We start from the raw sequence: 22,101 nt of genomic DNA on the forward strand, positions 1-22,101 counted from the left end.
CTTCCTTGATCTTTTGACTTACAATACCTTGGTCAGTTGTTTCTTAAAAGGAATCCTTAAATGGAAAGAGACAATATCACTGTCTGCAGTTCTGATTAGTAGTTTTATTCAGAATGGAAAAACAGATTATTCATTTTTGAAAATTGTTCAGGGGTATGTTCATTGTTAGGACCTTGGACTTTGGAGTCAGTGCCTAGCTGTGCATTCCAGGTCTGCCATTTTCTGGCTGTGAAATTTTGGACAAGTTACTTAACCACTTTAAACCCCAGCTTTAAGAAGTAAATTAACCCCAGTAAATTAAGAAGTAATAGCAGCCACTTCGTAGAGTTGTTATGAGGCTCAGATGCAGTGCAAATGTGTATAAAGTATTCAGGGAGTCACCTGGTATACTATAATAGACACTAGAATAGTTGCCAATATTATCAGCATACAATCTGAGGATTCTGTCAGCCAATCATTAGCAATCTGTTGTTTGTTGGGACATGCCAGTGTTCTCCAGTTGAAATCAGTAGCAATCTAAAAATGGATAGATTATTCCTCATTTAAATAGTGTGTTCATATAAGTGATTGCTTGGATCCTTATCAGAAGTTGCTGTTACTGAAAAATGATAAGGCTGACTAAATTGTGATAGTTGTCAGTTACTAACCAACTCCCAGAAATGAATAAGAGGAACCTATCTCTAGTTCCTAGTAGAAGGTATGGACAAAATAGTAGGTGAAAAATAATGTCTTGAACCCCCAAATTAAGTAAGCTTAAAAGAGTACAATACCTCAAAGGGTCTTTGCGGTTTAAAATTTGTATGCTGAGAATGATGTTCATTGACATGTGCCTATATGTAATTTTTTGATAGTTTAAAAGGTGAAATGAACTACAGATGGGAGAGGTCTGAATTTTCTTGCCTTCAGTCAAATGTGTAATGTGGACATATTATTTGACCTGTGAATTTTATCTTTTAAAAAAGATTAATTCCTGCTTTTTCCTTCCTAATAGTTGCATTATAATAATGAAAATGAGTTGATAATTTGGGGGGAAAGTATTCTACAAATCAACCTTATTATTTTACCATTGGTTTCTGAGAAATTTTGTTCATTTGAACCGTTTATAGCTTGATTAGAATCATAGCATGTAAAACCCAACTGAGGGATTATCTGCAGACTTAATGTAGTATTATGTAAGTTGTCTTCTTTCATTTCGACCTTTTTTGCTTTTGTCGTTGCTAGATCTGTAGTATGTAGCTAGTCACCTTTCAGCGAGGTTTCAGCGAGGCTTTTCTGTGTCTCTAGGTTATTTGAGATAACTTTTTTAAAATTAGCTCTTGTCCTCCCTCTACAGGAGAATTTGCAGCCTTCAAGTAGCCACACCATCATGACAGCATCTACTCTTATTTCTTAAGTCTTGTGTTCGTACAATTTGTTAACATCAAAACACAGTTCTGTTCCTCAACTCTTTTTAAAGTTAAAATTTTTCAGTGCATAAGCTGGTGTGGAACAGAAGGAAATTTCCCATCCAACAAAAGAGGGAAGAATGTTTTAGGAACCAGAATTCTCTGCTGCCAGTGTTTCTTCTTCAACACAAATATCACAAGTCTGCCCACTCCCAGGAAGAAAGAGGAGAGACCCTGAGTTCTGACCTTTTGATGGTCAGGCATGATGGAAAGAAACTGCTGCTACAGCTTGGGAGATTTGCTCTGGGAAGTCTGCCAGTCAACTTTGCCCTTCTAACCACCAGATCAATATGTGGCTGATCATCTGATGGGGCAGTTGCAATCACCAAGCCTTGTTCTCTTTCCTGTTCTGGGATTGTGTTGTGGAACCCTTTTCCCTAGCCACCACCGGTTCATTTCTGAGGGATGGAACAAAAATGCAGCATGCCCTTCCTGTGTGGTGCATGTTCAGTCCTTGACAAATTTTTACCAAAATGAAGCTACTTTATTTAAAAGGAGGGTGAGAGGTGAGGAGGTCACTTTGGGTGTGGCGGAAAGGGAATGCTGCATCTTTTTCCTGGGCTGCTGGGGCTCTGGCCTTGGCTTGGCCAGCCGGAAGCGCTGGCATGCATCGCCTTCTTTTCCCATTGGGTCCAGCAATGAAGACGAGTGTTTGGGGTTTTTTTTTTCTCCACCATGTAGCAAGTTCTCAGGAAAATACAATTGATATCTTCCTCCTAAGCTCTTCCAATCAGTCACCAAGTACTTATGTGGTTACTTTGTCCAGGGCACAAAATGCCTGTATCTAATTAAAAGCCTACAAAACTGCTTGATAACAGTTTTGAATGTGAGACATTTATGTAATTTAAATGTAAGGTACAAGTTTTAATTTTTGAGTTTCTTCTATTATATTTTTATTAAAAAAAGAAAATAATTTTCAGATTGAATTGGAGTAAAATAATATTACTTCCCACTAGAATTATATATCCTGGAAAATTGTATTTTTGTTACATAAGCAGCTTTTAAAGAAAGATCATTACCCTTTTCTCTACATAAATATATGGGGAGTCTTAGCCTAATGACAAATATTTATAATTTTTAAATTAATGGTACTTGCTGGATCCATACTAACATCTTTACTAATACCTCATTGTTTCTTCCAACTTACTCCTACACTACGTCCTACATCTTCTTCCTAGTCTTTTATCTAGAATATGCAACCTCAAATAAAAATGGTGGTGTCCTCATTCATTCTCCTCCTTCCTTTTTTCCCAAGCCTGATCTTCAAAAGGTTGGTTAATTTGGCAGCTGAGTTCCTCCCCAGGCAGAGAATAGACCAATTTTAGGTGTATTGGGACTGAGGGAGGATGTGTAAAGATTAACATCAGTAAAGAACCGCTGTGGAGTAATTAAGAACTTTGTTCTTTATAACTGGAGAATATAACCTAATCATAACTTCCCTCAGCCTTTACTAAAGTGTGGCGTAAATCACAGTAGTAGCAAAGAAAGTGACTCTGGATGTGTTCCTGGCCAGTACCTCCCTTATCATGAATGTAGACTCTCTCATCAAGATTTAGGAATATAAATCAAATCAAATGTGCCCAGCCAAGCTATGTAGTAAGGGACTTGAACAATATTAGGCAGAACCTATAAAATAAATCAGGGAATTAGAAATTATTTAAAGTTTTCAAATTGTAAATTGCCCCGGTGTCTTTCAGCCTACTGCCATTATTTTTGCTACAATACCTACACTTCAGAGGAGGGCCTACTGAAAATTCCATGCAAGTGGAAAATAATCCTCAAGTTATTAATGAGTTTGAAAAGCAATGAGTTCTTAAGTCTTTGTGAGTAGAGCAAGATCCTACAAAATTCAGAAATAGTAAAAATGGATTCATGCTGATTTGAAGAGCATCTGTGTGCATAATATAATGCTGCATCTCTTTTAAAAGCAGTCTATTTTTCTTTTTAAATTTGTCCCCATAGATGCTTTTGAACATGAACATGCTTATGTTACCTTTTCCGAGGTTGGGAAGAGCCAGGAGCTCTCAGGCAGGGCCCCCTCCCTCAGCTGGGCAGGAGCTGCTCAGGAGGAGCTAGTTATAGAGGAAGCTTAGCGTTGGCATTTTCAAAATTCAAGGTGATAACGCTTTCTTCTTCCTTTCTGTTTTAGAATAGATTGCTGTCTGATTTGAAAAAGGGAAATAGATTTGATCTCAAATGAATCTGTGCCCAGAAGCCAGGCTCAGGGTATTCAGAGATTTGTATAGTGCCCTCAAAAAATAACAAAATTTTAGCTTTCCTTTTTTCTTCTTTTCTCCATCAAATTCTTTTTTCTCTAGTTTACAAATGACATGGAAAAGGAATTTCCCCTGAGTTTTATATGCCTTTTTTTTTGGCTTAGACTATAGATAGGCGTGTTGAGCTCCTAAGAAAATACAAGGAGGAACTCTTTGTTGTGCAGAGCACTTTATGAGTAGTTTGTGTGGATAATATGTGACTGCTTCCCTGACGAGCTTGTGAGGCTGTACTTATGTCTTTCCTGTAAGGCAGCTTCAGTGCCTTCTGTAGTGTATATAAGGAAAGATTACGCCTTCTGAAAAATCTCAGAGCAACCATAAGATTATTTTAAAATATGTAGTATGACTGATGGACTTTTTCATCATTAAATTAGTCTAGCATCTAAACTTTTACCACTGAAATAATATTGACCAAAAAGCAATTTATAAAAGGTATTTGTGAATAGAAAATACAATGTGATCATTTGTACTTATGTGCACCTTAAAAGAGGAATTCTGTCTAGCTGTCAAATTCTGGTTCCTTAACATCCAGTCCTTGATTGTGATTGAGATCTGGTAGGACGTGCTGGGGCACGCTAGCAGATAAAATCCCGTATACTTTAGGATAGATGTTACATTTATGTCAGTGTTGGCAAAGAGCATTGTGTAGTAATAAAGAATTCAAGACTTCAGCAATGTCAACCTGAAACTTTGTAAATATTTCCTAGATTGTTATTTGATGCAGTCACAGCTCTTTATCACACAATGTTGTCTTTCCCTCATCAGGCAATTTTAGAACTGCTGCACACCCCTCCTGTACATTCACCTCTCCAGCCTTGTGCACACCTCATTTAGCTTTAGTTTGAAACACATTGCAGGGTTCAGGTGACCTCTTCAAAAACTACCTCCTCAGAATGAGGTAATGAATAGTTATTTATTTTAAAATATGAAAAGTCAGGAGCTCTAGAATATGAAGATGATCTAAGATTTTAACTTTTATGTATACTTGTTGAGCACTCTCCTTTTGTCCTAAAGGGCATTATACATTTAAGCAGTAATACTGAAAAATGTAGCTCAGAGTAACTGAATGTTGTTGAAAGTGGTGCCAGAATCTGTTTTAGGGGTACGTATCAGAATCTTAAATCGGTTACATGAAATTAAATAGTTAATGGTAACACTTGACTAACAGATATAATTTTAATTTTCGGTAGGCTTTTAGCAAGACAGTAAGTACATCTTCATAATGAGTTAGCCACAGCTTCATCACATGCACAGATTTTCCTGTTGAGAGACTGCCCAGTTAAGAGGGTAGAATGATGAACCATTTTTCAGGATTCTCTTCTTTGTCCAAACTGGCATTGTGAGTGCTAGAATATCAGCACTTTCAAACTAGTGATTCCAACTATTAGGCTATTAAAAAGCAAAACAAACCAAACAAACCATAGCCAGACATGGGAAGTTTACTATGAGTATAAACAGCAAATAGCTTACAGGTCATACATTGAAATGGTGTAGGTAAGGCGTTAGAAAAATACCTTGACAATTTGCCAAATGATCTTACTGTGCCTTCATGATGCAATAAAAAAAAAAAAAATTTAGCATAAATCAGTGATTTGTGAAGAGAGCAGCCACCCTGGTCTAACTCAGCTGTGTTAATATTTTTTAGCGTGCAATTTAGACTGCAAAGATAAATGCACTAAAGAGTTTATAGCCAAAATCACATTTAAAAAATGAGAGAAAACACAGGTAAATTTTCAGTGAACAAAATTATTTTTTTAAAGTACATAATCCCTAGTATAGTCAGATATATTTATCACATAGAGCAAATAGGTTGAAATCACAATTCAGTGACATTTCTAGAGAAACTTTTTCTACTCCCATAGGTTCTTCAAAGCATGGAACTTTTATATAACAGAAATGTGTGACGGTCATTTTAAATTGCTGTAGTTTGGGGCTGAAGTACTGTGTGCTGGGCAGCAATCACATGTATTAACTAGTGAGAAAGGAGAAATTAAGATATAGGACAGAATTTGATTTTCTTGTTCCCAGATTACTGCTGCCAACCTAGACACTGAGTTTCCAGAGGCTGAAACGTAAACTTGCAGCTCAGCAACTGTTTTGCAAAGTTAGTGGGACTGTCCTGCTTATGCTGTTCAAAAATGCTCTGAGGGCCAGGTGGGGCCTCCAGGGGCTCCTCTCTGAGGGGACATCAGACTAGCTAACGACCTGGCGGGCGGATGTGAACCGGACACACTCCATGGTGTGCTTCTTGTATCGGTCCCTCGCCACCCTCAAGAAAGGCTTCAGCGGGTTCTCTAGACGTCTCCGCTAAGGTGTGTTACTAACAGCCATGGGTTGTTGAGCACCCGAGGAGTGCAGTAGCATCTCTGCATGATTGTATATTGGCCCGAAGAGAATGAAGTGGCCAGTGTACTCATGTTCCATGTTGCTAGCTCTGGTAAACTGAAAATACTGGTAAGATTTTTGTTTTATCAGTACACTAGAGAGTAAGCTTTGTTTTGTTGTTTTTAGATAATCAGTTTTCACTTCCATTTGGAAAGACATTTAAATTGAGTTTCAGTCCTAAATTTTGCCAGTCATGGTAATTAGCAGTTTCTATCAGGTATTTTTAAGGTAGAAGAGGATAGAAACATAAGTTCTAAAAGCTTAAGGTAACCGTGGTTTATTTTAAAATGTTTAGGGGTGGTTAGTCTCTACCTCAAAAAAAGTGAGTGAATCTTTTATTTCAGCATTCACAAGTTCGGCTGTTGTTTTTGTAATACTTTTTTTTTTTAACCTTTTGACCCCCCTTTACCTAAGTGTCAATGTAGTTTTATTAATTACTAAGTCAGTTTCATTAAAATGTTTATTTAGCAGTTTTGACTAATTGCAATGATTAATATAGCCAGTTGTGCATGAGGACACAGCCAGTGAGTATATCTGGGTTTTTTTTGTGATGCTTTTTTTCTTAAGACTTCTGTAGATTTATGAAGTACTCATTGAAAACAACTAAAATACGTTTATTCGTGTTAATATGGAAAAAAAAAAGCTATTTGCAGACCATCTGCTTCTTCTGGCAGGCTGAGCACATTGTCCATCACCCACAAGTGGCTGGTTCTCATCGCAGAATCTACGTAGGGAATCGGGCGTGAAATTCACTTAAGAGATAGAGCAGAGGAAGTGTTCTGTTTACAGGAATGGAGATGAGAGTTATGAGTAAGTTGCTTAGTCAGTTGGCTTTGTTTTGAAAATTATTGTGTTATATTTGTGTTAACCTACTTGTGTTTTGACAGTATATGTCACATAGGAAGAAACCTCAGACTAGCATAATAACAAAGCTCAGACTAGGCACAGATGTACACAGAATGGACCAAAATGGGATGGGGGAAGGTATGGGAATAAGTCTAGGGGTAGGGAAAAATTGATGTGAGGGTGGGAAATAAACTGTAATTACCTGAAATAAAATGTAAGAGTGCAATAAGTGTGCTTTTTATTCTAAGCTGTGAATGGGTTTTTTTAAAAAAGCATTCCTTCCCAATGCATTTGCCTATGTTCCATAGCTGATTAAAACCAGCTATATAAACATATGCCTTTTTATTCATGTTAATTACCAATATAAATGGCTAACCTTTACGTCTTATTTATCTTCATGTTACGTTAGTTTACATACAGGGATGTGTGTGTGTGTGTATGCTATAAATTTTCCCTCCTTCATTTAAAAACGCGTTTGTTGGATCCTCTCTGTTTCCTTAGGCCATGCCACAGCTCATAGTCTCAGCTTGGCCTTCCTGTCACCTGATCTGAAGGACTATCACAGTGACGTAGCTCGTTCATTGGTTGTACACACTCTAACCCTTTTCCTTGCTCAGCAATTACTGTGTCTTCTAAAACAGGAGTGTACAACCATGAGATTGCAATTAATTGTTTGACATATGTCCCTTTGAATTCTATTTATTAGTTATGATTGATTGCTCTTTGGTTTGGACCAAGAAAAACGAAATCCCACCTCCCCACCTTTTCACTTATTTCTTACTTTGAGGACAATTCTGTAAGAGAGAGGAAAGGGAACTCCTTCATGTTTTAACTGCAGCAAGTTAATGGCCCTGGTTTACACCAAACATTATGGTGATTCACATTCACATTCCTCTCCTCTCTTGCTGCCAAAGGTTTGGGTTTTGTTCAGTTCTGCTCAAGCACTGAAAAAGTTTTCATGGAGTCTGGAGAGTGCCCAGTGAAAAGATGGTTTTTAATTGTCCACAGACCTTTCTGTTCCTGCTTTGCAAAAATTACAAAGGAGTAACTATTTTTAAAGCTTATTTTTCAATTCATAAAAAAGACATTTATTTTCAGTCAGATGATGTCTCCTTGTCCCTTAATCCTCAATGTTTGCTTGAATCTTTTTTTCTGATTTTCTCCCATCCCCACTTCTTGATACTTCTTGAGTTCTCTTTCCTGCTCAGGTCCTTTCATTTGTACTTTGGAGTTTTTTCTCATGTAAATTTGTACAATGGAAAATATTGTTCAGTTTGGATAGAACGCATGGAGAATTAAATAAAAAAGATAGCTGAAATTCAGATTGAAATTTATTTGTGTAAAGTTATTTAAAAACTCTGTACTATATAAAAGGCAAAAAAAGTTCTATGTACTTGATGTGAATATGCGAATACTGCTATAATAAAGATTGACTGCATGGAGAAGGCTTTATCAGGACAGTTATTTTCCTAGCACTGTCACATTCAGTAACGGAAGGAGGGTTCTGACAGTTCTTTCAGGCAGTGGAGGGACTTGAGAAGTGCACACTGTTTCATATATAGTGAAATTTTACATAGATTTCAATTACTGCTTGGTGGGCAAAAGGTATTTATATGAGAAATACATTTAAAGTAAGTTGTCAAGATAGATACTTGGTACATCGCACCAGTTACCCTCTTGTAGAAGTGACAGTTTTTGTCTGATGTTGATGATCCTCAAGCGCTGTGTGATGGTGTGATGTGACTGTCCCCCTTCCAGGGGCTCAGGCGAAGGGTGTGCTGTAATTGAGTCGTATAAGTAGTAGTCTGGAGAAGTTCCATCTTCTGAACTGTGAATGGTATCTTTCAGACTTTTTTTTGACACAACTTCCAAAGATATATTTTCTATAGGAACACAGACTGTAGGCAGAAATATATGTATTTGAAACTATGCATTCATGTTTTAAACTTCCCATTTTAATGCTGGCTACCTTGACTTAATACATTTGATCTCATGAAGTTTGAAAGACATCTAGAATATCATCAACGCTACGTGATATTACCAGGCAAAATTTCCAGAAGAGAGAGAAATAATTCTGAAACTTTACTGGGAAACCCTGTGTCTGAGAACAATATAAACAGAAGTCTTCAAGATGGCACATGTTTGAGGAATCTGGTTTCTGATCTTTGTGCCCCTCCAATGAATAATAAAATGCTGAGACAAGTATTTTCTCTGAACTGCAGTTCTCTCATCTGAAAAATGTAATTCTGTAATACCACATAACAGAAACTCTTAAATAACCTTCATACATGATGGAGTGTAATTGTGGATTCACTTCTTAATGCATTGTTATAGTTTTCCTTAAAATCTAGTCCAGAATTATGAATCCTTTAATTATTGTGATTAAATTTTATTATTATAAAGAAACATACCATACTAGCTTTTCTGAAATTGTATCAGGGGTTTAATAAAGTTTGAGCCTACTCTCTAGGCTATGTAGTTCTCCTAGACTTGTAAAATATTAAGAGCCAAAAGAGCTCTTAAAGATTATATGGTCTAGGGAATTCCCTGGCAGCCCTGTGGTTAGGATTCCATGCTTCCACTGCAGAGGGTGAGGTTTCTGTCACTGGTGAGGGAACTAAGATCCCACAAGCCATGGGGCATGGTCCTCTCCCCACCAAAAACAAGCTTTTGTGGCTGTCTTATGGATTACATGGTCTCCTCGTCAGCTACTAAATATGAATCCCCAGGGATGACTTGGCTAGATTCATGCAGCCAGGACTAAAAAGTCAGGACTTTGGTTTCCAAGATCACTACTCTGTCAGTAAATAGGTTTCCAAGATCACTACTATCTACTTGCTTCCCAGGTGGCGCTAGTGGTAAAGAACCTGCCTGCTGCCAATTCAGGATACTGAGGAGACACCGGTTCGATCCCTTGGTGGGGAAGAGATACTGAGGAGACACCGGTTCGATCCCTTGGTGGGGAAGAAATGGCAGCCCACTCCAGTATTCTTGCCTGGAGAATCCCATGGACAGAGGAGTCCATAGGGTCACAGAGTCGGCCACAACTGAAGCAACTTATTAACACACAAGTACACTATGTGGTTGTGATGGCTATAGTGAAACTTGGATATAAAAATTGGTGTGGACTCCATGGTACTGAATTTGTAGCTAGAAAAGGAGATTGTGGCACTTGCATATTCCACTTGCTCTTCTGTCTGCTCCAGTCAACAAGCCCACTGCTCATGCAGGAGAGAGAAGGTACAGGCCGAGTGCTGAGGCAGGCCAGTACTGGCTCAGACAGCTCCCGTCTCCTCCACTATGCCCTGCTGTCCTCTGAGGCTCCTGATGAGATGGTGGCAACAGGCACCGGTGTCTGCCTCTTCCACAGACTAGTTCCAGAGGCAGGTGGGACCAAGAGGACATCTGTAGTTCCCAGAAGACACACAACAAGCATTCCTTCCACAGTACCTCTGCACCTCACAACTTTATTAGGTAATCAGTTGTGTTATTTACACTCAGGTTTCCATAGGAAACTGGGTAAACTCACACGTGTGTTCAATTTTGACACGATTATTTTCTGTTGCCACCAATTCTTTCACTGCCTACCTTTCCATTTATGAAGGTACATCTCTCCATCTACCAGGCCACAGCATAAAACACTTTGTTCTTTTAGCCAGTAACTAGGAAGAAAAAGCCATCCTAAATGTCTGTCTTGCTTTAGGCAGAGGCATCTTGCTTAGGCATCTGCTGAAATATGTTTACAGTTTGTCTCCATGTGGAGGCTTATTTATAAAAGTCAAACTAGGATTCAAGGGTCATTATAAACTTAGTTTGGACCCAATGGTTTGGAAATAACAGTTGCTTCCATTTAGGCTATTTCCTTCCTGCCAAATGTAGTTCTGAGGGCTTATGTGCAAATTCATTGAATCTACTTAATCCATTTTACAAATGAGGGCATTGAGGCAAAGTTCAAACAAGTAATCTGCCCAAACTCCCAGCAGGCATTCCATAAATAAGTGACCAGAGCCAGGAGTCAGACCCAGCAAGTCTGGCTCCAGGGCCTGAGTTCCTCACTGTGCCAGTTTTCCAAACTGCAGATTGAAACCCATTAGTGGGTAGTAAAATCAGTCTCAACCAACCATTTGTTTAAATGTAGAATAGAATAAAAATGAAAATATAACAGGTAAGTTTGCATAAAACTTTCCTATTATATATGTATGTATACACACACATACACACACTCTAGGTCATGACATAAAATGACTTAAGAGCAGGTAGGTCTTGATCACAAAGCTTTACTCTATCTACCTCACTCAGACCTACAGCCAAACAACCAGGATTTGAACCTTAGTTCTCTAACTGTTGGAACTTGGGGAAGTTACCTAACCGCTCTACAGTTCAACTTAGAAGTTAAAGTTGGATGTGCAAGTCACTCAGTCGTGTCCGATTCTCTGCGACCCCGTGGACTATACAGTCCATGGAATTCTCCAGGCCAGAATACTGGAGTGGGTAGCCTTTCCCTTCTCCAGGGGATCTTCCCAACCCAGGGATAGAACCCAGGTCTCCTGCACTGCAGGCAGATTCTTTACCAGCTGAGCCACAAGGGAAGTTCAACTTACTCATCTCTAAAATGGAAAGAGTATGAGGAGAGTAAGAGGTTTGTTCCTTTGAGAGTAAGCTGGCTGGGACAATTTTTGCATCAGCACAAAGTGATTTCACAGCCCAGATATAGAAAAGAGGATTCAGCATATGGAGGCCACATTGGCCGATTTTAAAAGACGGCTAGTTATCTTTTAATTCAAGTCAAGCAATTCTGATTGATTTCTCAGGAAAAAAGCTAATGGGGTTATCCTACTTGAGTTCACTGTAGTCTTTCCCAAACAACTCTATTGATGGGGGGAGGAGCAACAATGGAAAACAACAAAAACTGAGACCTAAAAAGTACATAGGAATCTGATGGTCTTCTAAAGACCACGAATACTTACCAGGTGAGACAGCACACTCCTACACAGGTGAGTAAACACAAAACCAGGAGTGTCCAACACCTGTGCATCAGGCTCAGGACTCCTGGAGGCAACGGTGGGGAGGGTGAAAAACTGTTTCACTTGCTTCTGCTTTTGCTGCCATTGGGCCCATTCTGACCACTGGGGAGAACAAAGGGCGAGTGAAAGCCTAGGAACTAGGAACTCAAATTGGACCATCCCCTGCTTAAAACTTGTGAGAAGCTTTCTCACTGCCTGACCTCATCTAGTCCCACCCTCTCCTCCCCTGCTGGAAGCCCAGTGGACTTTCTGTCCCTTAAACATGGTGACCCTGGTCCCACCCTAGACCTTGGTCCTTGCTCTTCCTTGTCCCTGGGGCACTCTTCCTTCAGACCCCACACAGCTGGTTCCTGCTCTGTGTCAGGTTTCAGCTCAGATGCCTTCTGTCCACCAAAAAGGATCAGCATGGACCCACCCAGCATCCAGTGTTAACTGCCTTCACAGCAACTTTCTACTTGTCTGTCCTTGCCAAAGTCTGAGTTCTCATCTGTCTTGTTTAGCATGGCAGTCCCAACACCTAGATAGTCAAAAACGTCAAAATGTGAACAGCTATGCTTCTGGGCAAGTCCTTAAGCTACTCTAGTGCATATTTTTATCTGTAGATAGAAAAAATTCTGTCCTACCTCCTCTCAGAATTATGATACTACAGAAAGTTGAAAAGTACTTTGAAACAAACTCTTGAAAAACTGCATTGTCCTATTTCACCCTTATCTCACATTCTTCTGGCCCTAAGAATTCCTAGATAGAAACATGTCTTGCTGCTGCTAAGTCACTTCAGTCGTGTCCAACTCTGTGCGACCCCAGAGACGGCAGCCTACCAGGCTCCCCCATCCCTGGGACTCTCCAGGCAAGAACACTGTCTTAAGAGTTCCACAAATGGTGACTCAACACAGTGTCGAGCCCACAAGAGATACATAAACACAAGATGGGCTGTACCGACCTCTAACCTCTGTATACTTTGGGCAAGAAAACACTAGCAGCAGAGAAATGGCATGATCTTTACAAACTGTCAATGTACATGTGACTAAGACAGCTAAGCAGGGAGGCAGCATGGCACTGCTGTTAAGCATGGGGTCAGACCTCATGTCATTCACTCAGCAGTGTGTGACCCTAAGTAAGGTGACTTCATTTCCTTGAACCTTGATCCTCACTGATCATCTATACCATGGGGTACCCAAGAAATCCACAAAAAGGGCTACAAGCAGTTGGCACAGCAGTTCAGTGCACAGGAAATCATCATCAGAAATATCCATAACTCAGTTCCTCATTCTTGGCCAACACACTTTAATTTACAACTTTAATATACAATATGATGTCCTTAATTTCTTGAAATTCTCATCTGGCTCCTGCAGGGAAACAAAAGTTGGAAAGCTTCAAATCCATCGCTCTTGTTCATTCAATTATTCAAGCATTCACTGAGCATCAATCATGTGAGTAGCCTTGCAGAGGAGTCAAATCACCTTGCTTTCTCAACAGGCTTACAGTCTAATCATTAAAATGTTAATAACTGTGTGCAGGAATATTGGAAAATGTATGAGAAGACAGGAGAGGCTAGTGCTGCAGACCTACTAACACTGGAGAAACAAAGAAGCCTGGTGAGGACAGGGACCTCTGCCTGGTCCATAGCAAAGCCAGAGACACAAAACAAGCTGTAAAACAGCTTAACTGTTTGTCCCCACCCCCCACCCCACATACTCAAAACTGCTGTAATTTTTATGTCAATAAACTACTTCTAATTAAAATAACAGCAATACTAGTAGTCTGATTTAACAGGAACACTTAACTGACACTTAATGCTTCATATTCTTTAAAACAATTTCCAAGGTGTTTTGAATGATGGCAATTATTAATGTGCAATGGTTTTTTTTTACATTTTTATGGAGGTGTAGTTAAAATAAAAACGTGCAGATACTATGGGTTTAGTTCAATGAATTTTGACAACTGTATACACCCACATAACCCCTACCCTACCTCTACAGTTTCACCAGTTTGTAGACTTGATATGAATGGAATCATTATGTACTTTTAAGTGACGTTCACTCCTTTTGCTTAATATGAGGACTCTCAGATTCATCTAAATGATCGTCTTATAGCTTGTTGTTTTTAATTGCTGAATTATTATTCAGTTGAATGAATATACTGTAATATGTTTACCCATTCTCTCATTGATGTACAATTAGGTCTAGTTTGGAGATATTATGCAAAATTTTGTACATGTCTCTTATGGAGACATAGTTTTCATTTCTCTTGAGTAAATCCTAGGAATACAGTTGCTGAATCCTAGGATACACGTTTAACTTCATTAGAAGCTGCCAAACAATTCTACAAAATCACTGTACTGTTTTACACTCTTACTAGCAAATATTGCTAGTTGCTCCAAACTGTCACTAACATTTAAAGCTGTCAGTCCTATTTTAGCCATCCTAGTAAGTGTAAGAGATATCTTACTGTAGCTTTAATTTGCATTTCCCTGGTGATTAATGACATTAAGAGCCTTTTTCATGTGATTATTGGCCACTCATGTATCTTTGTTTGTGAAGTATCTGCTCAAGGCTTTTGCCCATTTTTCAGTTGGACTGTTCAATCTAATTTATGATTATAGGGGTTCTTTACATATACCAGATACAAGCCCTTTGTTGGATATAGATGCTATATTTTTTCCAAATTAGTGGCTTATATATTTCAGTCCTTAATGGTATCTTGTGATAGCATAAATTTTTGATGAGGCTAAATAAAAGTTACTGTTTTATTTTAATCAGTGCTTTTCTCCAAAAGTTTTTTGTCTGCCTTAAGATTATTAAGATAGTCTCCTGTGCTTTCTTTTAAAAAGCTTTAAGAGTCTGGGCTTTATTTTACATCTATTATCCATGCAGTGTCTTAATCCCTGAAGAATTTGTGAGGAAGAGAATTCCTCCCAGCTATCTTCCTTTTGAAAGAAAAACCTCCTGTTCTGGAAAATGAAAGGGCCATAACCTTTTACTGTTGAAAGAGTTAATTTCCACACAATTCCAATATGTAATATTCCCATATGCTCAAATTTTTAATTAGAACTATTTTTGTAACTACAAACAAGCTCCCTATCTATCTTGTCCAGCAGAGCTGGTGCTTAAAGTCTTTGATCAATAGACAGACAAATGGGACCCTAAACTGTAACAAAGCTTAAGAAAAAATAATTTTTTTAAACATGAAAAGGAAGATGAGACTAAAAGTGTGTAGGGGGAAGAAGGGGCAGAATGACAGCAAATGTGAAAACAGGAAAAGCAGAAGTTAGACATGATGTGTTAATTATTCTTTATACTGTTATAAAATGCACTGTTTCTTCAGAATCACCATAGGTGCAAAGTCAAAACATGTTTACAGACAAATAAACATAACAAGAAACATGGGGTGCACCCATTTGGCAAGAGCTGAGCCTCTGTTTTCAGTCTTCATCATCCGGAGGGATACCCAATTCCTCATCTGTCCACTGGGAAGGGTCGGGATAAGGAAAGTGACCCTAAGGACAATCAATTAAAAAAAAAGTTCAAGAATCTATACTTCACAAAACTATTAATAATCTATACTCCATACAGTTGATTAAATTTTAAAAGAAATCTTGGTGGGGCAAGTGATTTAAATAATAATCCTTTATATACCCCAGGAGCAATTCTATTGCACTTCAGCCATCTGATGGTCCAACTATTCTTCAATCTGTTCAGAATGCGCCGCGGCCTGACTTTGAGAAGCTTGGCCATTTTGGAGTTTCCGCCTGAGCTGGCATTTGAGTATGAGTTTTGGATGGAAGGAAGGGGGAATGGAGACAACAGATTTCAAAGACACCCCACGTCACAAGAATCCCTGAATTGTTGTGAATCCCTTGACAACAGTGTTGTCTTGAATCCCTGACAAAACATAGTGTCTCAAACTGTCCTGCCGTTCCTGCCGGGGGCCTGGGAGCTTCGTGTGGGCTCATTCCGCTTTGATCCTCATCCAGGCCCTGCCATCATCTCCTGCCAGACAGCCACACACAGATCTGACAGCCGACCCACAGTGAGACAAAGGTGTCTGTGTGCTGCCAGTCCACAGACACCAGGCAGCTTCTTTCTGGGGGACGAGGGCACAGCAATTCTAAGAGAAGTGGGACACCAATCAACCTGATGCTTCTAGAACTCACTGTGTAAATTTAAGATTTTTCCCTATCGTTAAAAAAAATTAACTAAATTTACTGAAATTCAAAGTATTCTGGATCAATAAGCACGGATTTCAATGGCCTAAAACTGTAGTTTCCTAGAGAATGGCATCTGTGCAAATGTGATTAAAAGCTCATTTGAGGCCAGTTACATGTTAGAAAGTCACCAGTAATTAATTTCCCTGCTTCAGACAAATTAGCTCACATCCATTCCACTTAACCTGGCTGCCTTGGGCCTCTAGACAGACTAGATGACATGTATCATTTAAAGACATTTAAGGGTGAAACTTAACCTGCCGATGACCCCCTACCCAGCTTGGAAGGTAAGAGAATTAGCTTCTGTAGTCTCCCTTCCAGATGCGGCCACCAATTGGCAACCGTAAGACACGCAGTATCTACGTGTACATCCCTGGGTGGAAAAGGTCAGAGATGATAATGTTTCCTAAAATAAAAGGATCCCTGCATACACATAAGGACAACATACCTCCAGATAGAAAAACAGGCTACAAACAGAAAAACAATCTAAGCTGTTAACATAGCTTCCCTCCCCACACCCACAGAAGGACAAGGACTACTCTCCTCCACTTACCAGCACAGCATCTGAGTCGTGCCAGAAGCGCCAGAGAATCCAGAACCACATGGTCGCACTGAAGAACTCGGCCTGGATCACCTGGGATCTGGTCAGCTGCGGGAACTGTCTGTACCGGGGCTCAATGTGCGCACCTCCGCCAGCCCTACATGACAAAACAGACATGTGAAGCAGCTTGCCCTGTCTTCGAGCTCATCCAAAACTCTATGAGTTACAGCCAGAAACTAAACCTTTCTCTCCTCCTCCGCAAAAAAAACAGAAGGATAATGCTCCATGGTCCCTCAAAATACTCCACTTGCATAAGCGTGCTGTAAACCTGTGCAGTGGCAAAAACTGGCCTGAACTGACGAGAGGCTAATTATGATGTTCATTCAGTGAATATCCACACGTTTTACACCAGATATGAATGTGCTGATTAGTGGGGTACTGGCCCCACACGGTTAAGGGATCGTGAATCTGTAGTAGGTCACTAGCTTATCCAGAGAAACAAATCAGCAAATTAATTTTGTTCTGGAGAGCCATCTGTTTCAAAGACAAATTATGTCCTCTGCTGTATTAGTAATACAATCTTTCTTAAAAGACCACTTTATGGAAAAGAGAACTTAGATCCTTTTTAATAAGCCAACAGCACTGAACAAAGCAAAGAGACTTAAACAGTAAGTTTGAACAAGTTTTTCTGTTTTTTTGTTTTTTCATTTAGATACTGTTGACAAGGTGTGGGATATCATCCATAGGGCTCTACTCATTTTATTTTGTTGGAGTTTAATTATTATAGCTTGAATCTAATGTAAATAATGTAAGTTGTACCTAACGGGGCTACTTTCAAGTCCCTTTCAGCAGCTATACATATACTATTACACAGAAATGGATATAGAATTTCAAAGAAAGTTTCTATATAAAACATGTTCACAAATTTCATTCCAGGTAAGAATCAGCTTATAAAACAATGTTCCCTTTTGTTCGACACAGAAATGAATATCTGTACAAAAACTTCAGTAAAATTACTTCAAAATGCACTACAGTTTGTGAATATTACTACTTCCATGGTTCTTGATACATATTACCCAGTACCCTTTTTATTCTCTTCTACTCTAAAAGATTACTAATAGTTACTATTTACAGAGCATCTTATCACCTGTCAGACACCACACAAAGCACTTTATATATTATCATTTAATTTTCAAAACAACCTGATGAGATAGATCTATGGTTATCAATGTTTACAAATGAGGACACTGGAGTATTATTATTGTTTGGTGACAAAGCCCAAGCTCTTAAATACTGCCCACAAACATTAATTCCATATTTATGTAAATATCTATCCAACACTTTTATTTGAAAGATTCTATATAAAATATTAATAGTAATTAGCTATGGATGGTATAAGAAATGGGTTGTATTCTTTCTGCATGCATGTGTGTATTCATGTAAGTATGTATCCTTTTTTACAGTGACCATATATTACTTTTTTTTCAAACATTTATTAAAGCCAGCTTCTAAACTTTCGTCAGTTTTTAGGTAATCTTTTACTAACATATAGTACTAATTTTTTACTTATGGTAAATATGTATTTTACTTATGGTAAATATGGTATTACATTTGTATGGAACTTTACAGACTGCAAAGCGCTTCCATGAGCATTTATTGTTTGAGCCACCAATAACCTTCCGCACATGTTACTTTCAAAAGCTTCTGTCGAGCATCACTTCTTTACACCCTGAATTTATCACACTGTTTCTGTATGCCAATTTTATTTAACAGTACCTATGCAGGAGCTATCTGTGCATAGAGATACTACATTATGTAAACAAACCATGGGGGTGGGAATTCAATATATTAACAACAGGCTTCCTCTTTGACAAGTTTTAGATACAATCTAGTAGTAAGTGCCCATCAGTTAAACTCATTTAAAATAAGTTTCGAAAATTATAGTTTAAACCCCTTCCCAGGAACTCTCCACATTTCATTATTGTGAGAGTTACATCTTGTTTTAACTATGAAATAAGTGGGTCATTGACTGCAAGGTATAAATCTTTTTGAACGAAGATTTGAAACACTGCAATTAGAGAAAGGATGGACGACATAATGATTGCCATGATTAAAGAATATAAAGAGTCCACAAACATCTAATTTTATGTTCCAAGAAGTTGCTAACTGCACTAAGGCAAACTAGATAGGCCTGAACATCCCTCCAAATAGAAACTACGACAGATTAATTTTTTTTTAACTTTTAATAAATCATTAAAATCTTGGCATGGAAGTACCAAGACTGCAGCAAAGAGGAACACCCCCTCGTCTTCCCACGCAGGCTCAAAGGCTGTTGTTGGTGGCTCTTGATCTCTGTCCTCAGGTCACACATGCCTTTTCCTTCTCTCCATCCTACATCTGTCCCAATTCCATATTCATAACAGACACGTGGCTTTAGGCAAGTCAATCTTTTCATTTAGCTGGGTCTCAGTTCCCTAATAACAGCAGCTCTTTATACAATACTTGTATTGTCTTTACTGAGTACCAGCAACTCACAACACTTCAGAGATTTGTTACTCGTTTACTTCCCTGGGAGTCAACATTATTATCCCAATTAAACCGGTGAGAAAACTCAGTTCTTAAGAGATCATGAAACTTTTCCAAGATCAGACAGCAAGAGCGTGGCAGAGGTGAGATCTGGACAGACAGTCTGGGGGCAGAATCCCGCTTTTAACCACTCTTTTGCAGTGCCTCTTGGTAAAGTGTGGACCGTGGTCAGAGGGGCCTGGAACATCACCTGGAAAAATCCAGTGTACTGTTTTCAGTCCTGCTCTTAATCTCTCTGCACTCCCAGCTTGCTTTTGGTAGACCTGCCCTCTTGGCATCAGCACTGGGCTCTCCAGTGGGCTTCTCCCGCTACATCATGGGTGACTCTGCTTTTGCTCACTCTTAAATTCTGGTGTTGCAAAGGTAAACTCTAAAGGATACTACAGGCTTTGGGTTGACAATAATCTGTCAACATAGGCTTATCAACTGTAACAAACGTACCCTCCGGTGGGGAGTGCTGATAATGAAGCAAGCTATGCATGTGTGGCTTGGGGGGTTTATGGGAAATCTCTGTACCTTCCTCTCAATTTTTTTTTTGGGGGGGGGGGGAGGGACAGAAAACTGTTCTATAAAATATTTTTAAAAAGAACACTTCCAACATTGCCCAAACATCCACTTTTGGCTCTCTTCCCACCCTTTCCCACTCCACTCTCGTGCCTTGGAGGACTAATTCTCCACTCTACAACCATAGTAACTTTTTAGAATTAAAACGTGCCCACGTGACATCTGATTAAAACGACCGATCAGCGCCTCTGTTGGAAATCTCTCAGGCAGGCCTCTGTGTTTTAGTCGGTCAGCCGTGTCCGACTCTTTGTGACCCCCATGGAGCGTAGCCCGCCAGGCTCCTCTGTTCAGAGGATTCTCCAGGCAAGAATACTAGAGTGGGTTGCCATTCCCTTCTCCGGGGAAATCTTCTTGATCCAGGGATCGAACTCGGGTCTCCCGCATTGCGGGCAGATCCTTTACTGTCCGACCCACCAGGGAAGCTAGGGCACAGCCACGCATAAGGAGCCTCTACCATTCTTTCCCTATGACCCGAGGTCTCCGGCCTCACCTCTGGCCTCATCTTGCCTCAAGCTTGAAGCTTCAAACTACCCTGTACAGGTGATTTCCTCTCCCTGACGCCCTCGCCTCCTCAGCTCCTGTCCTTGCTTCCAGATTAGCTCCAACTGTCTCCACGTTCAACTGGTCAGCTTCCCGGGGGCAGCCTCCCTCTGGCCCGAGACCGTCATATACACACCTCTACCGGCTCCCCCGGCCCCGGCATCGCGCCGTCAGACTCCAAGTCCCAGCATGCCTCAGGGGTGGAGGCCGCCGCAGACCAGGATCGGCCCCTGCTGCTCGGCGTCAAGGTGAGGACGTCCCGAAGGCTAGTGCCTTCCGCTAGAAGCGGGCGAAGCCCCAACCCTAGGCAATACTCACCGACGGACGCCACGGGCTCCAGCCGCCCTCGCGCAGCGGCCTCTGAAGAGGTGGCCTCCAACGTGAGCGAACGGCGCCAGTCGCTTCAGAGCCGACATGCCAGCCATCGTTAGCCCGGCCGTTACCCAGACCGCACCGCCGCTCCACGTCACTTCCGCTGGCACCCGCCCGACGACGTCACAGAGCCGACCCGCCCCCTCTCCCTGTGACGTAGGGAGGAGCGGGGAAGCGGTAATTACCTGCCCGAAGGAGCGTCTCAGTCACTTCCTGAGGTGAAAGCGTCCGGGGCCGCCGCCTGAGCGCGCCGTTCGCGCCAGCAGATGGGGTCTCGCTTTGTGGGCCTGGTGGCGCCCTGACGAAAGGTCAGCGGTGTAGACGGCCCTGGTGGAGCCAGGGATGGGCGTGCCGGACCTCGGCGCTCAGCTCCTGGAGCCCTCTGTTTCGCGGACACAGAAACTTAACGCTGACACAGCTCGCTCTTTGCTACCGGTGCTGATCTAGGCGCTGTTACCCGACCCGGACCCGCCCCTCTGCCTGCTCCTCCCGAATTAACTACTCTTCCAGACCCTCCTAGGCTGCCAGATCCATTCTGAACCAGTCTGTCCTTCCCAAAGCTAGTCCATTGTATTCCTCCTCTGCAAAGGCTACACGATTTCTTTGAAGCCTTCATCGTTATACGGCTGTCCTGCAAACATGAGCTTGATAACCAACCCGCAGCCCGTGGTTCTCAAATGTCAGCACCTGGACTGGAGGTATCAGAATCCCCTGAGGAGTCCGACCCCAGCTATTATGTCTGGAGTAGGGCCAAGGAATCTGCATTTTAGCAGGCCCCTAATATACGCGGTGCTCCCAATCCCTAGATCCTGAGCCAGCCCTGGATTCTTGGCGTTTGTCTCTTAATATTGCCTTCTATTAAGTCCTGAATGAACTCCAAACTTCCCAAACTTTGGGGAGCTGAAGAACCCCTTTCTCCATCCTTGAGAACTCCAGCTCCCAAATTCTTAGTGTCCCAACTTATGAGTTATAGTTTTCCTAAGAATTCTCGATTTTTATAAACTTACCTGCCAGCCTCACACCTTGGAGATGTCGATTTGAAATGGATCACCTGCCAAGCACTGAAGACTTCACACTGAGTGATAAGCATGAAAATTTGGAAATTTATGGAGAGAAACATAGACCTGAAATTTAGGGATTTAAGTGTATTGAATATAACTGACACTCCTCCTTTGGCAAATAATGGGCCTCCATGTGCCCAGTAGCTAGGAACCTCTCTCCCTGGAGAAAAGGCTTCCTCCGGGAGTCAGTGAAGGACAGGGAAGCCTGGAGTGCTGCAGTCCAAGAGGTCGAAAAGAGTTGGACACGACTTAGCAAA

The 22,101-nt window shown here is 40.7% G+C and overlaps 2 protein-coding genes across 16 annotated transcripts in view; one reads left to right on the forward strand and one right to left on the reverse strand.

Annotated features, from left to right (window-relative positions):
- BRAF (B-Raf proto-oncogene, serine/threonine kinase) overlaps positions 1–8,397 on the forward strand; it is a 168,376-nt gene extending 159,979 nt beyond the window's left edge. For 10 of the 15 annotated variants that reach the window (XR_015161978.1, XR_015161983.1, XR_015161976.1 and 7 more), the window contains one exon: positions 1,334–2,671. Coding sequence is in view for 9 of the 15 variants with exons in the window: in XM_086395214.1 (XP_086251340.1) it covers positions 1,334–1,356 (23 nt within the window). In the remaining 6 variants the exon portion in view is untranslated. Of the gene's footprint in view, positions 1–1,333; positions 2,672–6,780 lie in introns of those variants that run through there. The other 5 variants (XM_086395215.1, XM_086395213.1, XM_086395221.1 and 2 more) reach the window with 3 other exon arrangements.
- A 6,853-nt stretch (positions 8,398–15,250) lies between these two features.
- On the reverse strand, positions 15,251–20,879 carry NDUFB2 (NADH:ubiquinone oxidoreductase subunit B2). Its single transcript, XM_086395231.1, has 3 exons — positions 20,730–20,879; positions 16,734–16,878; positions 15,251–15,472 (listed from the first exon to the last, which is right to left on the reverse strand). The coding sequence occupies exons 1-3, from the start codon at positions 20,834–20,836 to the stop codon at positions 15,398–15,400; spliced, it is 327 nt and encodes a 108-aa protein (XP_086251357.1). The 5' UTR covers positions 20,837–20,879; the 3' UTR covers positions 15,251–15,397.
- Positions 20,880–22,101: the final 1,222 nt, after the last annotated feature.

Source organism: Bos grunniens, chromosome 4 (genome assembly GCF_055505025.1).
Source record: "Bos grunniens cultivar Pamir isolate PY7600 chromosome 4, Bosgru_T2T1.0, whole genome shotgun sequence".
Lineage (NCBI taxonomy): Eukaryota > Metazoa > Chordata > Mammalia > Artiodactyla > Bovidae > Bos > Bos grunniens.

Excerpts from the sequence above, each read along its gene's own strand:
- NDUFB2 (XM_086395231.1), bottom strand. The coding sequence starts at position 20,836 with ATGGCTGGCATGTCGGCTCTGAAGCGACTGGCGCCGTTCGCTCACGTT. Across the intron at positions 16,879-20,729 it reads GGAGCCCGTGGCGTCCGTCG|GGCTGGCGGAGGTGCGCACA; the intron begins GTGAGTATTGCC and ends TTTGTCATGTAG. Across the intron at positions 15,473-16,733 it reads ACGACTCAGATGCTGTGCTG|GGTCACTTTCCTTATCCCGA; the intron begins GTAAGTGGAGGA and ends GATTGTCCTTAG.